At 34.6% G+C, this 18796-nt stretch overlaps 4 protein-coding genes across 4 annotated transcripts in view; 2 read left to right on the top strand and 2 right to left on the bottom strand.

The window, feature by feature from the left end:
- LOC119837229 overlaps nucleotides 1-2018 on the top strand; it is a 7789-nt gene extending 5771 nt beyond the window's left edge. The window contains exon 4 of the mRNA XM_038362756.1: nucleotides 1-2018. This exon is cut by the window's left edge and continues 8 nt beyond it. Within this exon, the coding sequence (XP_038218684.1) occupies nucleotides 1-926 (926 nt within the window). The 3' untranslated portion in view covers nucleotides 927-2018.
- A 534-nt stretch (nucleotides 2019-2552) lies between these two features.
- Nucleotides 2553-10721, bottom strand: LOC119837227. Its single transcript, XM_038362755.1, has 13 exons — nucleotides 10436-10721; nucleotides 10159-10297; nucleotides 9537-9681; nucleotides 7968-8131; nucleotides 7624-7720; nucleotides 7083-7215; nucleotides 6283-6412; nucleotides 5593-5790; nucleotides 4928-5066; nucleotides 4120-4251; nucleotides 3557-3641; nucleotides 3101-3312; nucleotides 2553-2812 (listed from the first exon to the last, which is right to left on the bottom strand). Exons 1-13 carry the CDS (start codon nucleotides 10543-10545, stop codon nucleotides 2574-2576), a joined length of 1923 nt encoding a protein of 640 aa, XP_038218683.1. The 5' UTR covers nucleotides 10546-10721; the 3' UTR covers nucleotides 2553-2573.
- Nucleotides 10722-11479: 758 nt separating this feature from the next.
- LOC119837110 (dysbindin) lies at nucleotides 11480-13458 on the top strand. Its single transcript, XM_038362612.1, has 3 exons — nucleotides 11480-12077; nucleotides 12608-12772; nucleotides 13225-13458. Exons 1-3 carry the CDS (start codon nucleotides 11573-11575, stop codon nucleotides 13314-13316), a joined length of 762 nt encoding a protein of 253 aa, XP_038218540.1. The 5' UTR covers nucleotides 11480-11572; the 3' UTR covers nucleotides 13317-13458.
- A 330-nt stretch (nucleotides 13459-13788) lies between these two features.
- LOC119837194 lies at nucleotides 13789-18736 on the bottom strand. Its single transcript, XM_038362719.1, has 7 exons — nucleotides 18629-18736; nucleotides 17710-17800; nucleotides 17068-17176; nucleotides 16470-16572; nucleotides 15761-15858; nucleotides 15184-15439; nucleotides 13789-15069 (listed from the first exon to the last, which is right to left on the bottom strand). The coding sequence occupies exons 1-7, from the start codon at nucleotides 18734-18736 to the stop codon at nucleotides 13789-13791; spliced, it is 2046 nt and encodes a 681-aa protein (XP_038218647.1).
- Nucleotides 18737-18796: the final 60 nt, after the last annotated feature.

The following is an 18796-nucleotide window of genomic DNA, read 5'->3' as shown; positions in this document are numbered from 1 at the left end:
CAGGCGCACGACCTCGTATGCCAGGTGCAAGATGTCAAAGACCCACAATTCGGCCTGGAATTCAGGTGCATGGCCAAGTTAGGGGTGCGAAACCTAATCCTCGAATGCCTATGAAACGGCCGGCTGGACCAGTCGGAGGGCCGGGACAAAAACGCCGACCTGACATGCTACTTCCTGGGAAACATGACAACGAAGATTGCCAAGTTATGGCGATGCAGAAGCAAAGAGATGGTCTACCAATGATTCAAAGTGTTCAAGGTGCCAGAGATAAATTGAACCTTGGCAGTCAAATATCTATAACTAAGAAGACAGTAAACCGTGAAGCGAATGCAATGGCTAATGTGTTAGCTTCCAGAGGTATTAGTGTTAAACAGAAACAGAAAAGCAGATCGCCTACTCCAGAAAGGCCTCTTCCTCATATACCTAATCTTGGAGCAGGTGTTAGTATAAAGCATACGTCGAAATCAAGCACATTTTCGATACCCGAAGCGAAAGTGGGCGGCGGCATGTTAGCGTGTAAGATTTGCAAAAAAATGTTCATGAATCAGAATTCATTACAGGTGCATATGACAAACGCACATCCACAAAGTAAATTAAACGTTTTTAAATGTGACGAATGTCCTGCTTCCTATCCCAAATCGTTACAGTTACAGCATCATAAAAGAGTGTTTCATAATGTCACTGGTGCAAACAAAGAGTTGGGGTTGCCAGTGGTTGATCTTTCAGAACCAGATAATTTGAAGAGGTTAAGTAATTTAGGTATATATAGCTTTATTCCATTGGCAAATAGAGAACAGGCCAACGGTTGTTTTGGTATACCTGTGATATCTGTTCACAATATGCAGTCTGGTTTAACAAATAGTTTGCAAGCCCTTGGCGCAGATGGACTATTAAGCTTAGGTCCTTTAAAACCTTTGCCAAAGTGATAAATTGAAATAAAATAGTTTGCTCGTTGAAATTGTGATTGTGTAAAAAATGTCTGATTTATTGTATTATGTGTGAGAAGATAGAATTTATTTTATTTGAAAGATATGTTTTTTTTTCTATTTTGTTTTGTCTTGGTTATGTGAATCTGAAGAGATACAGAACATTTATAAATATTATACATAATAAAATCCGTTTAGTAGGACCAAGGTAATTTATTTATTTCTATGTATGGTCTTTATATAGTAGGTTAATCTACGAAATTATTTAAAAACGGGGTAATTATTATTATTATTATTTTATCATTATTTTATAAGCCATGACTGTCCCACTGTTGGGCAAAGGCCTCTCTTCCCTCAGTCCACATCTCCCTATTGAGAGAAATTCTGAGCCAATCTTTGCAATAAGTATCTAGCTCGTCCCGCCATCTAACTCTGGGCCTACCACGTAGTCTTTTAGTCTTGTCGGGGATCCACATAGTGGTAATCTTCGCCCACAACTCTTGGGACATTCTGCAGACATGGCCAGCCCAGTTCCATTTAAGCTCGGCAGCTAATTAATGAATATTCATTTTTTTTTTTTTTGTATACTCGCCTAATATGTCATCAAGGAAAACTATTTGATGATAAGTAAAAATACTTTAAAAATTATTTATAAGCAAATGTTTGTCTCAAATCTGTTTAGTTGCCTTCAGTTATGAGGTGCTCATATAAGCGGATTCTATTGTGTATAAATTTTGAAAATAACTAGTTATTTACAATCATAAATGACACAAACCATGTTTTTGAGATTGAACATTAGTTCCTTGAGGTGGACAGTTTGACTGTCGAAAACAAAACACAAACTGTAAATTAGTAATGTTAAGAGAAATATTGTAAATTAATATAAAGCATTATTAACTTAAATAGAGTTTAAGAACCTTAATATCTTATTGAATGAGAAAGTAGGAATTAAAACTTTATTTTTGTAACATAACGCCAAATGGCTAATGACGTCATAATTGACATCATATATTTAAGCAATTATTGTAAAAAGCACATCTGATTATCATAGTTTATATTCTAATTTTATTGAATAAATAATATTGAAACAAAGAGTTATTTTATTCTTTTAAAATAAATTGTCTAAGATACCAAATAAAGTCAATCTTCACTTGTCTGTTTATCGGATGAGAATTTATTTTGTCAAATGAAATGTCTCTAACACATAATATGTTGCTGTTCAAATGTGACTAACAGGAAATATACCTTAATCAATGGCCTGAAAGATATCCTACCGTGTCATTGAAACATCTATATACCAACTGACTGGCTGAGGCTAGGCTATTATTTAGGCCGTTAGTTGCAAGGCATCATTTTAATAGAGGGTACGATACAATATAGGCGATTGTATATACACTTGTTTAAGTTCAAACATCATTCTTTACTTTGAAACTTAGCTTACTTGTATCTGATTTAAGAACCAGTCCTTTACTTAGAAACGTCTTAGTATTAGAAATGACAAAGGAAATAAATTTAATCCATTTCATGAGTCATGAAACCTGAATTCTTAAGACAACACTCTTTTGGACAATTATGTAATAATACCCCTATAAAATTATGAATGTAAAACAGAAAAAGAATCAACCATAACATATTGAATATTATTTATTAAGCATGTAAATTAACAGCTTCAATATAAAATGCCTCGTAATCTCTAAAAGACTTTCCATTTATCGTTCTGTTTGGAGAAACATATGTCTTCATCACATTATCAGACCAGAATTCGAGATTCCCTTGTCCTATTTCCAAGTTCTTTTTCGTTCTTTGCAAGACTGCCATGTTCTCTGCTATTTGTTTCTTTATTTTGTCTATGTTTTTCTCTTCAGCCTCTGTTTTGTCTGTGATATCTGAAAATGAAAATTATTTTAGATATATTAATTATTTGTAATAACATTATAAACACAAAAGTTTTCAAGAATTTACAAATTGTAGTTTGTTTTAGGTTACAGCTAGTGTATGATAGACACATTTTAAATCCTCTTAAGACAACATAAAAAACCAAGGATGAGGTGGAGATAATTGTAAATGCAAGAAATACATAAATAAAACCATAATTAAATTCTAAATATGTTTAAATAATAATATCATTTAACTGATTAAAACAGACATATTATATTGCTCTAGAGTAAACATACCTATATCTACATTACAAATTCCTCCCGTACTCAAAGCTTGCAATATCCCACTCAATTGGTCCTTTTGTTGAACATAAGAAAACATCATGAAAACATTATGGTTCAAATTAGAAGACGGACAAATGACTGGCGTGAGGTCTCTCTCCAACCACACTTCTTGTAAGCGCGATAAGCATGATTGCAACGTTTCGAAAATCCATATTTTATCGCCGCTGAAATGGAAAATAAATAAATATAGCTTAAAAAAAACGCTTATCTTTTGAAATTATTCCCATATATGAAGCGGATGTGCACTCCCAAATCCAAAAAAAGAAATATATAGTAAATGTAAAAAGAAATAAAAATAATTCGATCCTCAGGCAGAGTTCGAACCTGCGTCTTTCGCCATATCGGAGCGACGCCCTACCACACTTCTACATTCAAATATTGAAAAGCGTAATCTTTCTTCATACATACCTTTCCAAAACGATCTTCCTATTTTTCTCAAGGTTGAATTTCTTCAAATAGACTCTCAACTCGTCTGTGAATTTTGGGTTATTTTCTGAAAATGTAAATTTACTAATTACAAGGTTCCCTTTAACACTATGTATAATATACCGTACATTTTTTAAAAAGAAAGCTCACCAGCGTACCATTAATATACCCTATAGTAATTATTTTCATATATGTATATAAGAAAACATGTTTGTTTAAATGCTCTAATCTGATAAAGTACTGGACCCATTTAACAAAAAATTCTTTCACCATTGGCTATGAGGGTAATTCACGAGTGCAACACTTTAGACTTTATGTGTACCTCAGGCAAATCCGGGGTGGACAGCTAGTTGCAATATAAATACACTAGCGGTCCGCCCTCGCTTCGCCCGTGCTACTATATATAGTCCACAGCCTTCCTCAATAAATGGGCTATCTAGCACTGAAAGAATTTTTCAAATGGAACCAGAAGTTTCCGAGATTAGCACGTTCAACCAAACTAACTCTACAACACAACAATAATAGTAAATAAAGATTTAAATTACCATCGACAAATGAAGTCTCAGAGACGTCAAGGCTCATACTCAGGTTGGTTTTGTTTCTCGCCTTATCGCATCGCTCCGTGTAGAACTTTCGCAATGTTGATATTGACTCTTGTGGAAAGTCTAACTGTACACCTGTGGATGATTTTGTGTTATCTATTAGTGAATGTTGCTTCGAAATGGGTCTAGTTGTATTCTTTTTATTATTATTATTATTTGTTTTCATGTACTTTTATACATCTCGGGTTTTAACCGGTTAGTGATCTATTACGGGCCTAAGCCAAGTAAATAGATTCATTTACTTTTAAAATTAGGAATTAATATTATCTAGCGATTACCTACACATGTCTGCTTGTAAGAACTTTCTGACTATCCTACATGTATTTAAAATAACTGCTTTTTGCATATTAACAATAGTATACGATGGCAAATTATTATTATTCCAGTAACACTGATTGTGGATATATATCGTTCTGGTTATCTTAAAAACTATGATATACTGAGAACTATGATAAAATCAAATACGAATTGTAAATAGACATGACATTAAAAAATAATCAATGTTACGTCATAGTATATATTTGGATAAGAACTGTTTTTGAAGGTTAACTAAACCTTCAAAGACTTCAAATCGTCAGACCTAGGCGAATGGAACCACATGGCAGGCATCAGATTTCTATTAAAAAAAAAACAAACATTAAAATCGGTGCACCCAGTGGAAAGTTATGAAGTAACATAGCCCAAAAAAATAAAATACAGTTCAATAGTTCAATTAACAGCCTACTCCTTTATGGAAGTCGGTCAAAAATACCTTTAAATCTATCCTCAAGTGCGCCATCACAATGGAACCCGTTGAAAACGGCGAGCAGGCACTCCTTCACATTGTTTATTTTCCGCTCCGTCATAATTAGAGATTCTTTCATTCGTTTTATTTCATCTCTTGTATCTTCCTGTAAAATAATACAAATCTATACTAACACTAGCTGCACCCGGCAAACGCTGTTCTGCCTTACTCTTATCATTTAGGGGTGTGAAAAATAGATGTTAGCCGATTCTCAGACCTACCCAATATGCTTACCAAATTTCAGAGGAATCGGTCAAGCCGTTTCGGAGGAGTATAGAGACTAACATTGTGACACGAGAATTTTATATATAAGATTATAAAGCTGTGGAGTTTGTTTCTTCATTTGATCGCGCTAATCTCAGGAACTACTGGTGCGATTTGAAATTTTTTTTTAATGTTAGATAGCGTATTTATTGAAAAAGACTATGGGCTACATATGTATTTAATTAGTATTAAGTACATTTATTTAATTATTGTAAATAAATAAATAAATAAAAGTACTACGGGCGAAGCCGAGGCGGGCCGCTAGAAATATATGTATGGATGTATATGTATTTTCTTTTTAATAAAAACTTTTTTTTAATTACTACACAGTCACAAACAAATTAACAAAACATCGTAAATATACTCACAATGTCTTTATCAAGGATACCGATACGTCGTACAGTCGTACGGCTGTCGTCGGTCGTGTCGTCGCCGTGGGCTCTAAACGCGCCAGATCTGGACGTTAAGTCGTCCAAGAGAGCCCTGAGCGTGTTAACCCTGGCTTCTGACCTAGCTCTCTCACAGCGTAACACTAATAACTCACACGCCTCGCCTGCCAAACAATTCTATAAAAAAAATATATTTATTTGAGAAATAGGAATATAAGTATTATATAATGATACTGGGCGGCCTTGTCATTTATTAGCTATCTCTTTCAGGCAACCACGGTAAAATGTAAAAATAATAATAGAAATACTATTTACAAACTACTAGGAAATAGCTAATTATGTATAGTAACCAGAGGAGGATCGCCGACGTTGCAGTTTCAGCGTTTATTGTGGAAATAACGATAGCTGACCTCAATTCGGCGGCTCGTGTAGTTTTAAGTTAATAAAATAGGTATTCTAGATTCGATCGTCGAATAGATTAGATTATTTAAATTTAAGATATTTAATTGTAATTTTGTACTTAATTGAAAGTATTAGAAAGTTTTTGGGTTTTTTTCGAATATGAGGCTGTCGCAAACTTATTTAGATAAAATTTCTGGGTAGTAATAAATAACAAGAAAATTATTTATTTCCCCTTTGTTATTATATTCCGAATAAAAAATAGCTTACATCAAGCATTTCAACAGATGCGGTGAGCTTGGCCCTCGCCTGTTTTATGAGCAGTTGGTTTTTCACACTTTCCAGCGCTAAGCTGCTATGCAGTGCAGCAGTGTACGTTAAAACGGACTGTGGAGTATTTCTGAAATTCACATTGTAACAATTAACTTTGTTTTCATTAAATTGTGAATTGTGTAACAGTCTAGTTCATTTGGAAAAAAGAAATTCAAGCAATGTTTATCACATATCGGTTGAATAAAGGGTAATGTGGGTGTAATATAACATAACATACTTTCAAATTAGAATAAATTTGTTATTATATGATTTTGAATTTTAGTGCTTAATTTCAAAATAGATATAAATACAGAAATAACATAATATAGATAGTGATGTGAAAAATTTAAACATTCGAAAAGTCGTTCTGGCCCACCCACCACACACATTTCTTGTAGATAGATAAGATATATATCTAGTTAGGCATCCCACTACAAAGTGAAACCATAGAGTGATTTAGAAAGTTCAAATGTTTCCAAAATCCTTTCTGATAGTAAAGAATCTACTTTTATAATTTTTTGATATATAATTTTATGTACTTTTACTTTCATCTAAAATCTGACTATGGGAGTCACTAATTCTTCAAGGAAAGAACACTAATTCTTCAAACCTAAACCTTAATGAAATTATCAAGCTTACAAATCGGTCTTAAACGCACACTTTTTTACTACACTAAATCTTTTCTTCATAAATTAATTTATAAGAAATCTTTTAAAAAATACCTTCTTCTTAGTCATATCACAAAAATGTTCGCTTACTTATTTTTAAGGGTATTTCCTTCATGTTTAGTGTTGATAGTTGTTAGCTGTGAGACGAGTGCCGCCCGTTTCTCATACAACTGCGCCCAGAGAGCGTCGCCGCGGCATTTCACTAGTGAAGCTATTGTTTCCTCTGAAATTGTATAATTTTTATATGTTTAAAATTATAAAATCAATTATCATTGTCTATTAATTGCATGTTTAAGTTTAGCGCTACAGCAGCGCGTCCGAACACAGTGGGGTTTTAGTCGGCAAGAATACGACATAACCCACAGCTCCTTCTCCGGGGCCGCGGGTATCTGATGCAAGATTTCCCCACTTAAAAAAACAAATGGTTAAGCTATGTTATGGAACCAATCTTCTTTCGTTTTATTATTTTTAACAGATAGTTTCATAAACGAAGGAGTTTCTCAGTTCGAGTGTTGTATATATTTTTTTTTGTTTTATTACTCTATAACTCCGTGTGTTTTGAACCGAAAAACGTGATTGCTTTTATTAGGAAATTGTTGTAATTAAAAATAGTTATCAATGACCAACTTACCAGAATCTGATTCATGAGCTGACATCACGGATGTGTTGCTTCCCAGTTGGGAAGGACTGCTTCTTTTTAATAGAGACATGCATTTTTCCAATTTATTCTGGAAACAAAGTATTTTAGGATATATATTAAATTTCATTAATTTTAGAGAAAGGAATAAATAAATTTATCGCCATTTTAAACAAAGAAAACCGTATATAAACTGTAAACTTAAATCATCATACCAATAATATAAATTTTGAAACAATTGTTTGTTTCTTTGCATGCATTAATCTCAAGATCTATGGCGCCAATTTGATAATATTTTATCTATATCTCTAAAATAACCAGGTTTTTTATCAATTTACCTGAACCTCATCCTCACCACCGATAAAACAAATGGAGTCAGCAATATGTTTTGTCTCATTCAAGTTTTTCTTCTTACACTCCAAGTCTTCATATATCTGCTGCAAGAGCCAAGCTCGCCTCTGCAGATCCTTCACTTTTTGCTGTGATAAATTCCTCTCAGCCACTGCAATTATTTATTTTACTACCTACACTCATGTGCTAGCTAAGAGTATATGCTATAGGTGCTAATATAAATGATTTATAACACTTCCTGAACGTAGCCTAGGAAATTTTTACCTATGTGACAGTCGAGCATACTTCGGCAATTGCGCCAGCTCGCACCGGGGAAGAACCACACCCCCTCAGAAAACCGGCGTGAAATAATAGCATGATATAGTGTTCCGTACGGCGAGTGGGCGCCGGAGGCCCGTTTCCTTTTTCCCACCCTTCCCAGTTCCTTCTTTTTTTCCAGTCATGAATCATTTTTTTTCCCTTACCCCTTAAAAGTGTTCATGAGCGGTAGTGATCTTACCATTACGCGATCCACATAAAAAAAGGAAAACTGGGAAATAGCTGTTACAATATATTTAGAGTTCTCTTTTTCCACATAAGACAGGTTTTTATTATGAACAACAAAAGTTTTCTTAGTTTACACTCATATAATAAACAGTTAAAAATGAATTTGTGAGTTAGTGAAGTTATAGGGCATTTTTTTTTTTTTATGTTACAGTCGGCAATGGAGCTGGTGGGACGCCTGATGGTAAGCGCTACCACCGCCCATGAACATTTGTAGAGGCATGGGGTCCTTTGCAGACCTTACGCCTCACCAAATGGATTGCCGACTTTTTGGGAAGGGATTAAGAAAGGATTGGCGATAGGAATAAAGGAAAGGACTGGGAAGGGTAAGGATAAGGATATGGGCATATTCTCTCGAGCTATAGAACCAATTAAAAAAAAATTATTTTACCAATTGAAAACATAGGCAATATTTTTGTTTGTTTCTATCCTGGGTCAAATGAGGCGTATATGTGACAAGGGGCTAGTATTCAATAAATTTAACCAAGTGAGCAAATTAAATGTTTAAAGTTAAAAAAAATCTCAAATGAATTTTATAGAACACATTCAACTTATTTTTAACAGTAAACTAATAGTATATTAACTAATATAAACAACCTTTAAGAAGGACAAATTTCAATGGAACCATATGCGAAGCACCAGCTTTAATTTAAAAAATATAAATAAATAAAAAAATATTATAAATGCTAGTTTGTAAAGATGTGTGTGTGTGTTTGTTGCTCTTTCACTCAAAAACTACTGAACCAATTGCAATGAAATTTGGTATGTAGACAGCTGGACAACCGGAATAACATATAGGCAACTTTTTAGACTGATATTTCTATGGGATACGGATTAACGCGGGTGCAACTGCGGGGTGCAGCTAGTTAATAAATAAGATCATAATCGTTCCACCCAGTTGAAAGTTCTAAAGTAACAAACCCTAAAAAAAGTGTTCAAATTCAGAACCTCCTTCTATTTTTATGTTTGTCGAAAATATAGAAAATTTGGTAGTATTATTAAGAAAATCTAACCTTTACTAGTTATTTTGTCCAAGAGATTTTTTAGGTCACTGTGGGCCTGTTTCACTCTTGCCTCTGCGTCATTCAGCTTTTTCCTCACATCCACTTGTTGGTTCCATAGAGTCAATTCAAGAGGTTCTACCACACCTTGATTCCTCTGTAAATATATTTTGTGCCAATCTATACTAGTGTAACTTACTATAAGCACTGACACCCTAGAAGTAAGTAGGTCCGGAAAACTTGGCTGAGTTATACATTTGTTAACATAATACATATTGAAAATTGGCTGATTTTTATTTTTATTTTATTCAATATTTTTAAATTAAAGCCTATCCCAATCAAACTTGATTCTAGTAAAAAATTTTAGAATAATTATTATTGGTATTTGATGGTTCAAACAAAGACAAGAAAATATTTATCGGGAATTTAGTGTACTATGTGATAATTCTAAAAGGGATTAAACTTGGAAGAAGTTTATTAAAGGTTTGCAATTTAGTACACTATTTCAAATGTATCTATATAAAATTCTTTTAAATGCTAAGATGAACATTCACAATAAAGTTTATTTATGTGTGTTGTTGGTGTTTACTATTTATTTACATATGACTGAAATTATTATATAGTAGTTTCATACCTCATTGAATGGGCTTCGTTTTTTACACTTAGTAAGGTCGTTTATAAAAACTTGTAATCTTCTCTGTCGAATAATTTGTTTCGATTGCACATGTTCAATTAAACTTCGCCAAACCATATAATATTGGCCTCGGCACATCCTAATCATAAAGAAATATTATATTAGTACCTTTATAAACATAAAGTCTTTCTAAGAGATTAAAAGAACAATGAAAGAAAATAACATATTATCATACATTATAAAAGGTACACATACTAGAGCTTGATAATATACTTACTGTGATATTTTCTCGATTGATGGTACTTTTTCAGCAGGACATCCCATTTCCAACAACCATTCTGAAAATTTATAAGGCACTTCTTCGCCACTTAACTTTTCTGAATTCATTTTGAATAATACTGAGCTTAATGTTTATTAATTTCAGAATATTCGATCTTCTCTAGATATTATTACTTTTTATCAGACGACTGATTCACATTTCATATCTGCAATTTTTGGTAGACCCAAACAAAAATACGAAAATTAATCAGATTCAACTTTCAAAAATTTTAACCGCTACCCACAGAATACCACAGATTAAGAAGTAGTTATACAGAAGACAGATTAAAAATAAATTTCACTAAATTAACGTTTAACGTTCGGAATCACAGATAAGTACTAATATTGTGTGTCTCGGATAAATAAATAAAAAAAAATTAATGCCATACGAGCTCTTCAGCCGGATCCGCAAAAAGAAAACAAATTTCTTTCAAATACTGCTTTAATTAAACAAAAACTTAATACACTTACGTCTGCACAATGCAGAACTGAATTTCACTTTCACAATATAATGGAAAAAATAATGAAAACTTAAGTGCTACTTCAGGAAAGTCACTCCACATGCTGTTCCTTTGCGGACGGCGTCCTCAGCATTATAACGTGGAGGCAGAGCCGTATTATTTTCCACTTTAATTAATGTTAGTATAAAGGTTTAAAAAAGTTATATTATGAGGATTTTTTTTTAATACATAGACAGGGAGATGGTGAGAGCGTTCAATTTTTATCATTCTAGCTATGCTGTTTCACCTACAAGAACACTAATTATTTTTATAGCTTATGTGTTATTCTGCTATATATGATTTAAATTACTGCCAAGTATCATCAAAGTCCCTTCATTCGTTTTAGCGTAAAAGAGTAAAAAACATCCCTACAGTCTTACAAAGAATGAAAACAATAGCAGAAAACTGTGGAATATAGGCAGTGAAGTAGTTCTTACTTCTTATATCCAACCTTGTCGTTGTCAGTTAGTACATGTAGTTATAGTATTGTGTTATCTGTGCAGTCAGTCAACGTGACACTTTCCAGATGATCCTTGTTTTCAACTTCTCAAGTTTATTTTTGCTTTTATTTTATGGGTTTTAAAATTTAATATAGAATGTTAGGAAATTTAAAAGATTTTATTTCAGTCGTGCAAGATGGTTTAAGTTCGAGTAACAATCTTCGGCATACATTGCAGGAGGTTCAGAAGGTGACAAATATATTTAAAGATAAGCAAAAAACATCAACTGAAAGTAGAGTAAACTTTGGAGCAGGGGGTGCCTTATTAGAAAAATACCAAGAACAATGGGCTGAACTCCATGAGAACGCCGATAACAACGCAAAAGCAGCCGAAGAGGTCGATAAGTTAATCATAAATTTGCATGAAGTTTCTAAAAAACGTTTAAAATCGGCTACAGAGTTGGCTAATAATTTGTCTCACTTGCCTAACTTAACAGCAAATGTAGCACAGTGTATGGATAGTTTAAAAAATGTACAAATTTTATTAAAAGATGTTGAAAAAGAGTTGGTAGAGTTTGAGGATATTGTTGAAAGGTCAAACATGGAGAAATGGAAACTTGATCATCATTACGAATTAAGTCTTTACAAGAAAAAGAAAATGGGTAATTCATTGCATATTAAAATTAGTAATCAAAGGTGTTGTCTCTACAAGTTACCTGATGTTTTTTCTCAAAACATTGAAATCTTCTTTCCCTTTTTAAACCTCTGATAGTTAATATATAGAAGTACCAGTAGATATAGTAGATTTTAGCCTGTATCTTGGCACACACATTTAAATGAGAACATATGAAAGCCAGGGTTTTGCATATTTAGTTTCCATTCCTATTGGATGTACAGAATAAAGAGAATCCTGTCCTTTCTCAGGTCTTAAACTGTGTGTACAATGTGTACAAAATTTTATTCACATTGATCACAGTGGTTTAGACATAAAGACGACAGATGGACAGAGTAACTTTTGCGTTTATAATAAAAGTCCCTATTAATAGATACAAAAGTAGGGATAAGTTGATAAACTTTCAGTGCAATCCATAATAAATTTATATGCATAGTTCATAAAAATATTAGAAACATCAAGAACCCAAATATGTGTACGTTTGTAATATATTATAACTCTTTTTATGTATAATTACAGCCCAATTAGAAGAAACAAGGATAAGACTAGCTAAAGAAAATGAAGAGCGAAATAACGAAATAGAGAGACAGCAATTAGCCGAGTTGCAAGTTAAGAGGGAGAACAGTGCTGCTGCATTCCAGAGCGATGTTGCTAGATATTTGACTAGCGGTAGCTTGCCCACTGGTAATAAACTGTTAATTTGTACAGATAACTATTATAGGAAACATACATAATAATGCTTTAAAGGGATAAGGGATGAGGTAATTGTGGACAAGAGGATAAAAGGAAATGGGCCTCCGGTTCCCCCAATCATTGCAAAAAAACACAGTAGCATGCAAATGTCAATCTTTTGTGAAAGTGTGATATCTTCTATGGTGTGAGCTAGCCCAATGTGTAGAAGCATGCTCTCACACACTAGATGAAAAAAACCTTAAGCAAAAGCTAACGTTGACTATGAAACATAACACAGTACATTGAGGGTTCACACAATTTTACCTAGCTATATGATAATATCATGATGGTATATTTGAATAATTCTTTTCATACTTTTTTAGAAACAGATGGAAAACACTCTCCTCTATCATCCAACCCTACCAAAAAGTAAAAAGTTCTTTTTACAGTCCTAATATTTTCAGGTACTAGCCAACAGCCTCCATCCACAACCCTTGAGCAAATAGAACTAGATGTGGACCGTACTGACTTAGAGAAGTTCCTTGAAGAAACTTGATATAAAGAAAATATTGTGCTAGTGATAATGACAGAGCCTTTATAGATTTAAGATATTTTATAAACCGTTGATAAACTTGTTGCTAATGTTAATCCAATCGGGAACAAAATAAAAAACCAAATATAAGAAATCCATATAAAAATGTATTTTTTTTTCATGACTAAACATCTAAGCAATTTTTAGTGTTAACATTTTCATGAACTGAAATTGTTTCTTAATATCGAGTAAAGACAAATACAAAAACATATATACAAACTATTTATGACTAGTAAAAGTACGTTTTTTGAGATCACTCGCTTCAAAATCGTTACACTACACCCACATGAACATATTGTAAAATGAGTATCAAAAATGTCTCGACTACTAAAAGTCAACGTTGGACAGTAACATTTTTCACATTCACAGGAAATTTTCAAACGTTGTCGACTTTTGGTAGCCCAAGACGCGATATAACCATGATTTGTTGATATTCCTAAGTTTTTCGCATGATTGGATGCAAGTCACCAGCGCCGTGGGCGGACATCTTAACTTTGCCAGTAATGTGGTGCTTGATACATGGCCCTGCATCCTTTATAGAACCAGGAGGTTCTTCTAAATCTTCGTCAGAGGAAAAATCCGAAACGCAAGAAGATAGATGCTTCTTTTTTGGGGGCATTAAGTGTAAAGTCCAACGCATTGCGCCTTTATGATTTGTTTTGTTGTTTCTGGATTCATTATCAGTATCAGATGCTGCTCTTTGCGAATCAATCTTAACATTTCTTGGTGTTTTAGATGGCCGATGGCTTTGTTCTTTTTTCTCCCCCCTCGGGGGGGCGTGGCAGTTTTTTAAATTCGTAACGCTACTAGTGTGGCCTCTAGCGTTGAGATCGGGAAAATTTTGCGAATATATAACAACGCTATCGACAGACTTGTCTTTATGAAATTTTTGCGATTGCTTTTTATTTGCATCAACGTCTGTATTTGATGACGCCTTTTTCTCTGCTGAATTACCGCTGCTACAACTAGTGTTACTATTGCTGGTGCTGTACTGTTCAACGGCTTCTTTTTCCAACTCTTGAAATTTAGAATCTATACTTTCGTCGGAACCTTTGTATTGTTCTAATGCTTCTTTTTCAAGTTCTTCAAATTTATTGTCTACATTGGACGTTCTCAGGCGAGTTTGTAAAACGATTTTAGGGTTAAGTTTGAGAATCCCGGGTGTGACGAGTTTTTGAGATAATCTAATGCATCCTGCTGTTATATTGATCGGAGGAGGGGCGCTCATGCTGAGTACAGTACTGTATAACCGTTTCTTTCTCAATTCGTTTTCCGTTGGTGCGGAGCTCGTTGATGCGACTTGACCATCTTCAACAATTTTTTCTTTCTGTGTATTTTTTGGACTTTCTTGTTTTTCATCTTTTTGCTCTATCAGTGGTTCATCATTTTCCTCCCTTTTTTCTTCCGCTTTAGAATCATTATCATCTTTTTCCTCTAATGTTTTACGTATTACAATATTGTGAGGTTGGGGTTGTTTAGGATACTTTTGTTCCTGTCTAGCAGATAAATGTTCACGCGGCCACCATATGCTGCACCGTCGATCCGAACACCGTAAAGGTCTTTGTCCGGTGGGCGCGTATCGACTTACATTCGTGCCACGGTAGAGAGGACACCTAGCCGCTGTGACTCGCATTAGCGCTTGCATGCTGGCCGAATAGCGGCTTATCGCCCGTTGACATTCCGTCAGTTGTGGTGGTCTTGGTGTTTCAAAATGGAACTGAAAAATCAAAATTCGCCGATTATTCATTTAATTCTCGATACGCGATTACATATGAAATTGTCAAACCAATTCAAATGTGGTGAACATTTACTACATTTATAACATAGATACCTTGCAAGTGGGGTCACAGACGAGTTGTGCTGGAGCGTCCAAGCAATATAACGGTGGTGGAGGTGCCAGGGCCGACAATCTCCTTGGTTGTCGTCTCCTGGCCCTCATTTTTCTAGGTGGTTGAGGAGGACTCGGCGCTCTGGCCCTTGAACACTGACCGGGACTGTCATCTTGCCAAATCTTCCTTACGCTCCGTACTTTTGCTTCGAGGTTCGCCTCCTCAACAGTCCGTGCCCCATACGGGCCCCAGCGCTCGCTAGCTGCCGATCGGTGCCCATTAATTGTCATATATAGAAAAAAACCTGCCTCAAAATCCATTTAAACCTAATAAAAGCAACGGAAAAAAGGAAAATCTCGAACTTTTACATATCTACTCAGGAGATCACTTTTTGGTTATTATAATTCATAATTAAATCAAAATAAGTTTGATGGCATTTTTCTGAATCTACGTTGTCCAATTTACTTGATAAATTTGATGTAATTATTGCTGAGTAAATAGCGTTCCTGGTTGCTGTACGCTACTTGCTCCATCACAAAAAAATATATTATATTTTTTAATAAATAGAAAATGACCCACAAATCGTCATCAGCTGGTATTCTGTATTGCCTGCGACGTCGCGGGAGCATGCTGCGATCCGAGGGTTCCTCTATCAGCTTTCGAAACCAATATTCAACCTAAACACATTACCTACATTTATATGAAATTATTTAATAACTATAAGAAAATACCCATCGTGAATATGTTTAAAACTCGCATATATTTTTCCAAATTTAGATTTACATCAGAATTCATAACGCGATGTTTATATGTGGATTGCATAATGTACACAGCTGCCTGTCCTTCGAAGAACTTTTGTGTAATAATAACAAACTGACAAATAGGATACACAATTTAAATGTTATTTGGATACAATCACTATCTGTAAAACATTCTATAGTTGACCCTTAAAGAAGAGTTATACTACACAGAAAGTATTTTGTGTAGTATAAGTCTTATACCGTCCAGTACAGTATTTTGTTATCTGTGGTACTACATAAGCATATACAAACCAGAAACTAGCTCCTCGCCCGCGACTTCGCTCGCGTTGCCAAGGAAACAATCTACAAAGTTCCGTTCCCGTGGAATTTTCGGGATTAAACCTATCCTACCTCTCATTCTCAGGTGTCATCCTGTCTTCATACCATTTCAGCCAAATCGGTTCAGAGGTTAAGGTGTGAAGAGGCGACAGACAGACAGAGATACATCGCATTTATGGTATTAGTAGGGATTGGAATGTTATTGTAACCTCTGCCAACATCCAGCATTCAGTAACATCGGAGTTCTCGCATCCTTGATTGCAATAGGGACGGATGCGGTTGCTCTCATTTGGGTTTGTGTAACAGCTCTCCCTGAAGTTTGTCAATATGAATACCGGTTTTAACCATATTTTTAACACTATACCTCCTTAGTATCCATTGATATATGTAAATAATGAGATTTTCGTTTTACTCGACCTAACGTCAATGCTTTAGGCCATAACATTTTAAAGAAATACTCAATTGATTCAGTTATAATATAATAAAATGCACATTGTTACTGTTATGTAAAAAAAAACAATAAAACTAGCTACCGCCCGCCACTTCGTCCACATGGAATAGTTACTTCGGGCTAACGCTAGCTCGCAGTGCACGCAGCGGAAGCCCTCAATAGGAAAAAAAAAATTGATTCTGAAACATTCTTCATTGATGATGATATTTATGCTATGCTTTCTCAATAAATAGGCTATTAAACACTGACAAAACTTAAAATCGGACCAATACTTCCTGAGATATGCGCCATTTCAACCGAACAAATAAATTCTTCAGTTTTATAACATTAATTAATATGGATATACTGGATATCACCTGTGCTCGTCGTAATAAAAATTTCCATAGAATTGTGCAAGTCTAGACTCTGGAATAATGTCTTTCACGCTTCTCCGACTGCTCGAAGTACCATTTTCTAGGCGTTTCTCTACAACGAGATAAATTATATTACCTATGTATAACTTGAGTACCAGATACACAAAGCGGGATTATTTTTTGACATAGAATTACGATTGTGAAATCAGACAGACAGAAATGATGCTGGACTCGACAGTGGCAATTTGTTACATCATTTTGTTTAAAAAATCGTAAAAATATAGTAAAATACCTTTTTTGACGGTCGTAATATTTATTACTAGCTGCGCCCCGCGGTTTCACCCGCGTAAGTCCGTATCCCGTAGGAACATCGGGATAAAAAGTTGCCTATATGTTATTCCACTTGTTCAGCTATCTACTTACCAAATTTCATTGCGATCGGTTCAGTAGTTTTTGCGTGAAAGAGCAACAAACGCACACACATCCTTACAAACTTTCGCATTTATAATATTATTACAGTAGGAAGTAGGATTAGTAGTAGTAGTAGGAAGGATAGTATAGGATGGTATATGATACAGGTTAAGATTGAGTTAAATGGTATGGAATATTCTAAACTTATAAGAATAATTAAATGTGAAAACGAACCCGTTATTTCACATTGATTGGTCTGACAGTGCGACTCTGTTCTCGTGTCTTGTAGAATTTGCGAAATGCGACAGTGTTGTGCCAAAAGGCGCTGAAAAAGTATAATTAATTATTATTCGTAAACAGTTAATAATTCTTACATTTGTATCAAGAGAAAGAACGCATACAAAAAGGGCACAAACACTTAATACAATTACGCAGAAATAGGCGGCCTTATCGCTAAGATAGCGATCTCTTCCAGGTAACCTTAGATCGAGGGTTAGTTTATGAGTTATAAGATCTTTTATTTTAGTTTCATGGCATGAAATGAAATTCATAAATACATGGGTGGATTATTGCGAGCTGTTTGAGGCATCGCCACGGTAAAGTCTGGACGCGGGTTCGACTTCCGCGTCAGGACCAATTTTTTCTGAAGGATTTCATTTCGTAATATTAAGAAATCTTATTTCGTAATTATGTACGATAACCACACATTATTTATATCTGATGCGTTGGTGTATAAGCGCTTGCGGGCAGCGCATCCATAAAAATTCCCTGCTATGGTTACCGCAATGCGATTAGGGATAGGATAGGAAAGAGATATAGAATGTTATGGGCCTTGCCTTATACAACGGGTCTAGCGGCAAATTCGCGAGTGTCAGATCAGTTTTCAGATGTATGCATCAGAGTCATCGTCATCAAGAACCAGAGTAGAATTTACTTATCTATTTCAATAGTGGAACTACTTAGTTTTATTTTATACGTCGTCGATAGTCGGACGATTAATTTATTTTATTTTCCGTTTTGTTAACGATTCAACACGTTGCTACTTATTAAATACATTATTCTACGATTCTTTGTATACTCTATGATCTTATTTCGGTAATGATGGTAGATGTAAAAGGCTTAGTAAAACTTGAAATATGACCTCGGAAAATACCTGGTTTGCCACTATAAAGTCATCATGAGGTTCAGATGCCCATGTAAGATCAGCACAAAGGGCTATATGTGCCCACGTAGGCGGGTAACGATCCACTTCGAAGGTCATTCAATGTGACATCTCACTAATACAACTAATTATCTTTAGAATAAGAAACGAACTAATATA

The sequence above is a fragment of the Zerene cesonia genome, chromosome 26 (assembly GCF_012273895.1).
Source record: "Zerene cesonia ecotype Mississippi chromosome 26, Zerene_cesonia_1.1, whole genome shotgun sequence".
Classification (NCBI taxonomy): Eukaryota; Metazoa; Arthropoda; class Insecta; order Lepidoptera; family Pieridae; genus Zerene; species Zerene cesonia.
This window is presented reverse-complemented; position numbering and strand designations above follow the sequence as displayed.

Coding starts and splice junctions, on each gene's coding strand:
- LOC119837194 (XM_038362719.1), bottom strand. CDS start 18,736: ATGACCTTCGAAGTGGATCGTTACCCGCCTACGTGGGCACATATAGCC. Junction 17,801..18,628: donor ACTTTATAGTGGCAAACCAG/GTATTTTCCGAG, acceptor ATACTTTTTCAG/CGCCTTTTGGCACAACACTG. Junction 15,440..15,760: donor ATACCAGCTGATGACGATTT/GTGGGTCATTTT, acceptor ATCGGCAGCTAG/CGAGCGCTGGGGCCCGTATG.
- LOC119837110 (XM_038362612.1), top strand. CDS start 11,573: ATGTTAGGAAATTTAAAAGATTTTATTTCAGTCGTGCAAGATGGTTTA. Junction 12,078..12,607: donor TTACAAGAAAAAGAAAATGG/GTAATTCATTGC, acceptor GTATAATTACAG/CCCAATTAGAAGAAACAAGG. Junction 12,773..13,224: donor TAGCGGTAGCTTGCCCACTG/GTAATAAACTGT, acceptor TAATATTTTCAG/GTACTAGCCAACAGCCTCCA.
- LOC119837227 (XM_038362755.1), bottom strand. CDS start 10,545: ATGAATTCAGAAAAGTTAAGTGGCGAAGAAGTGCCTTATAAATTTTCA. Junction 7,721..7,967: donor GTGGTGAGGATGAGGTTCAG/GTAAATTGATAA, acceptor CTTTGTTTCCAG/AATAAATTGGAAAAATGCAT. Junction 5,067..5,592: donor GTATCCTTGATAAAGACATT/GTGAGTATATTT, acceptor ATTATTTTACAG/GAAGATACAAGAGATGAAAT.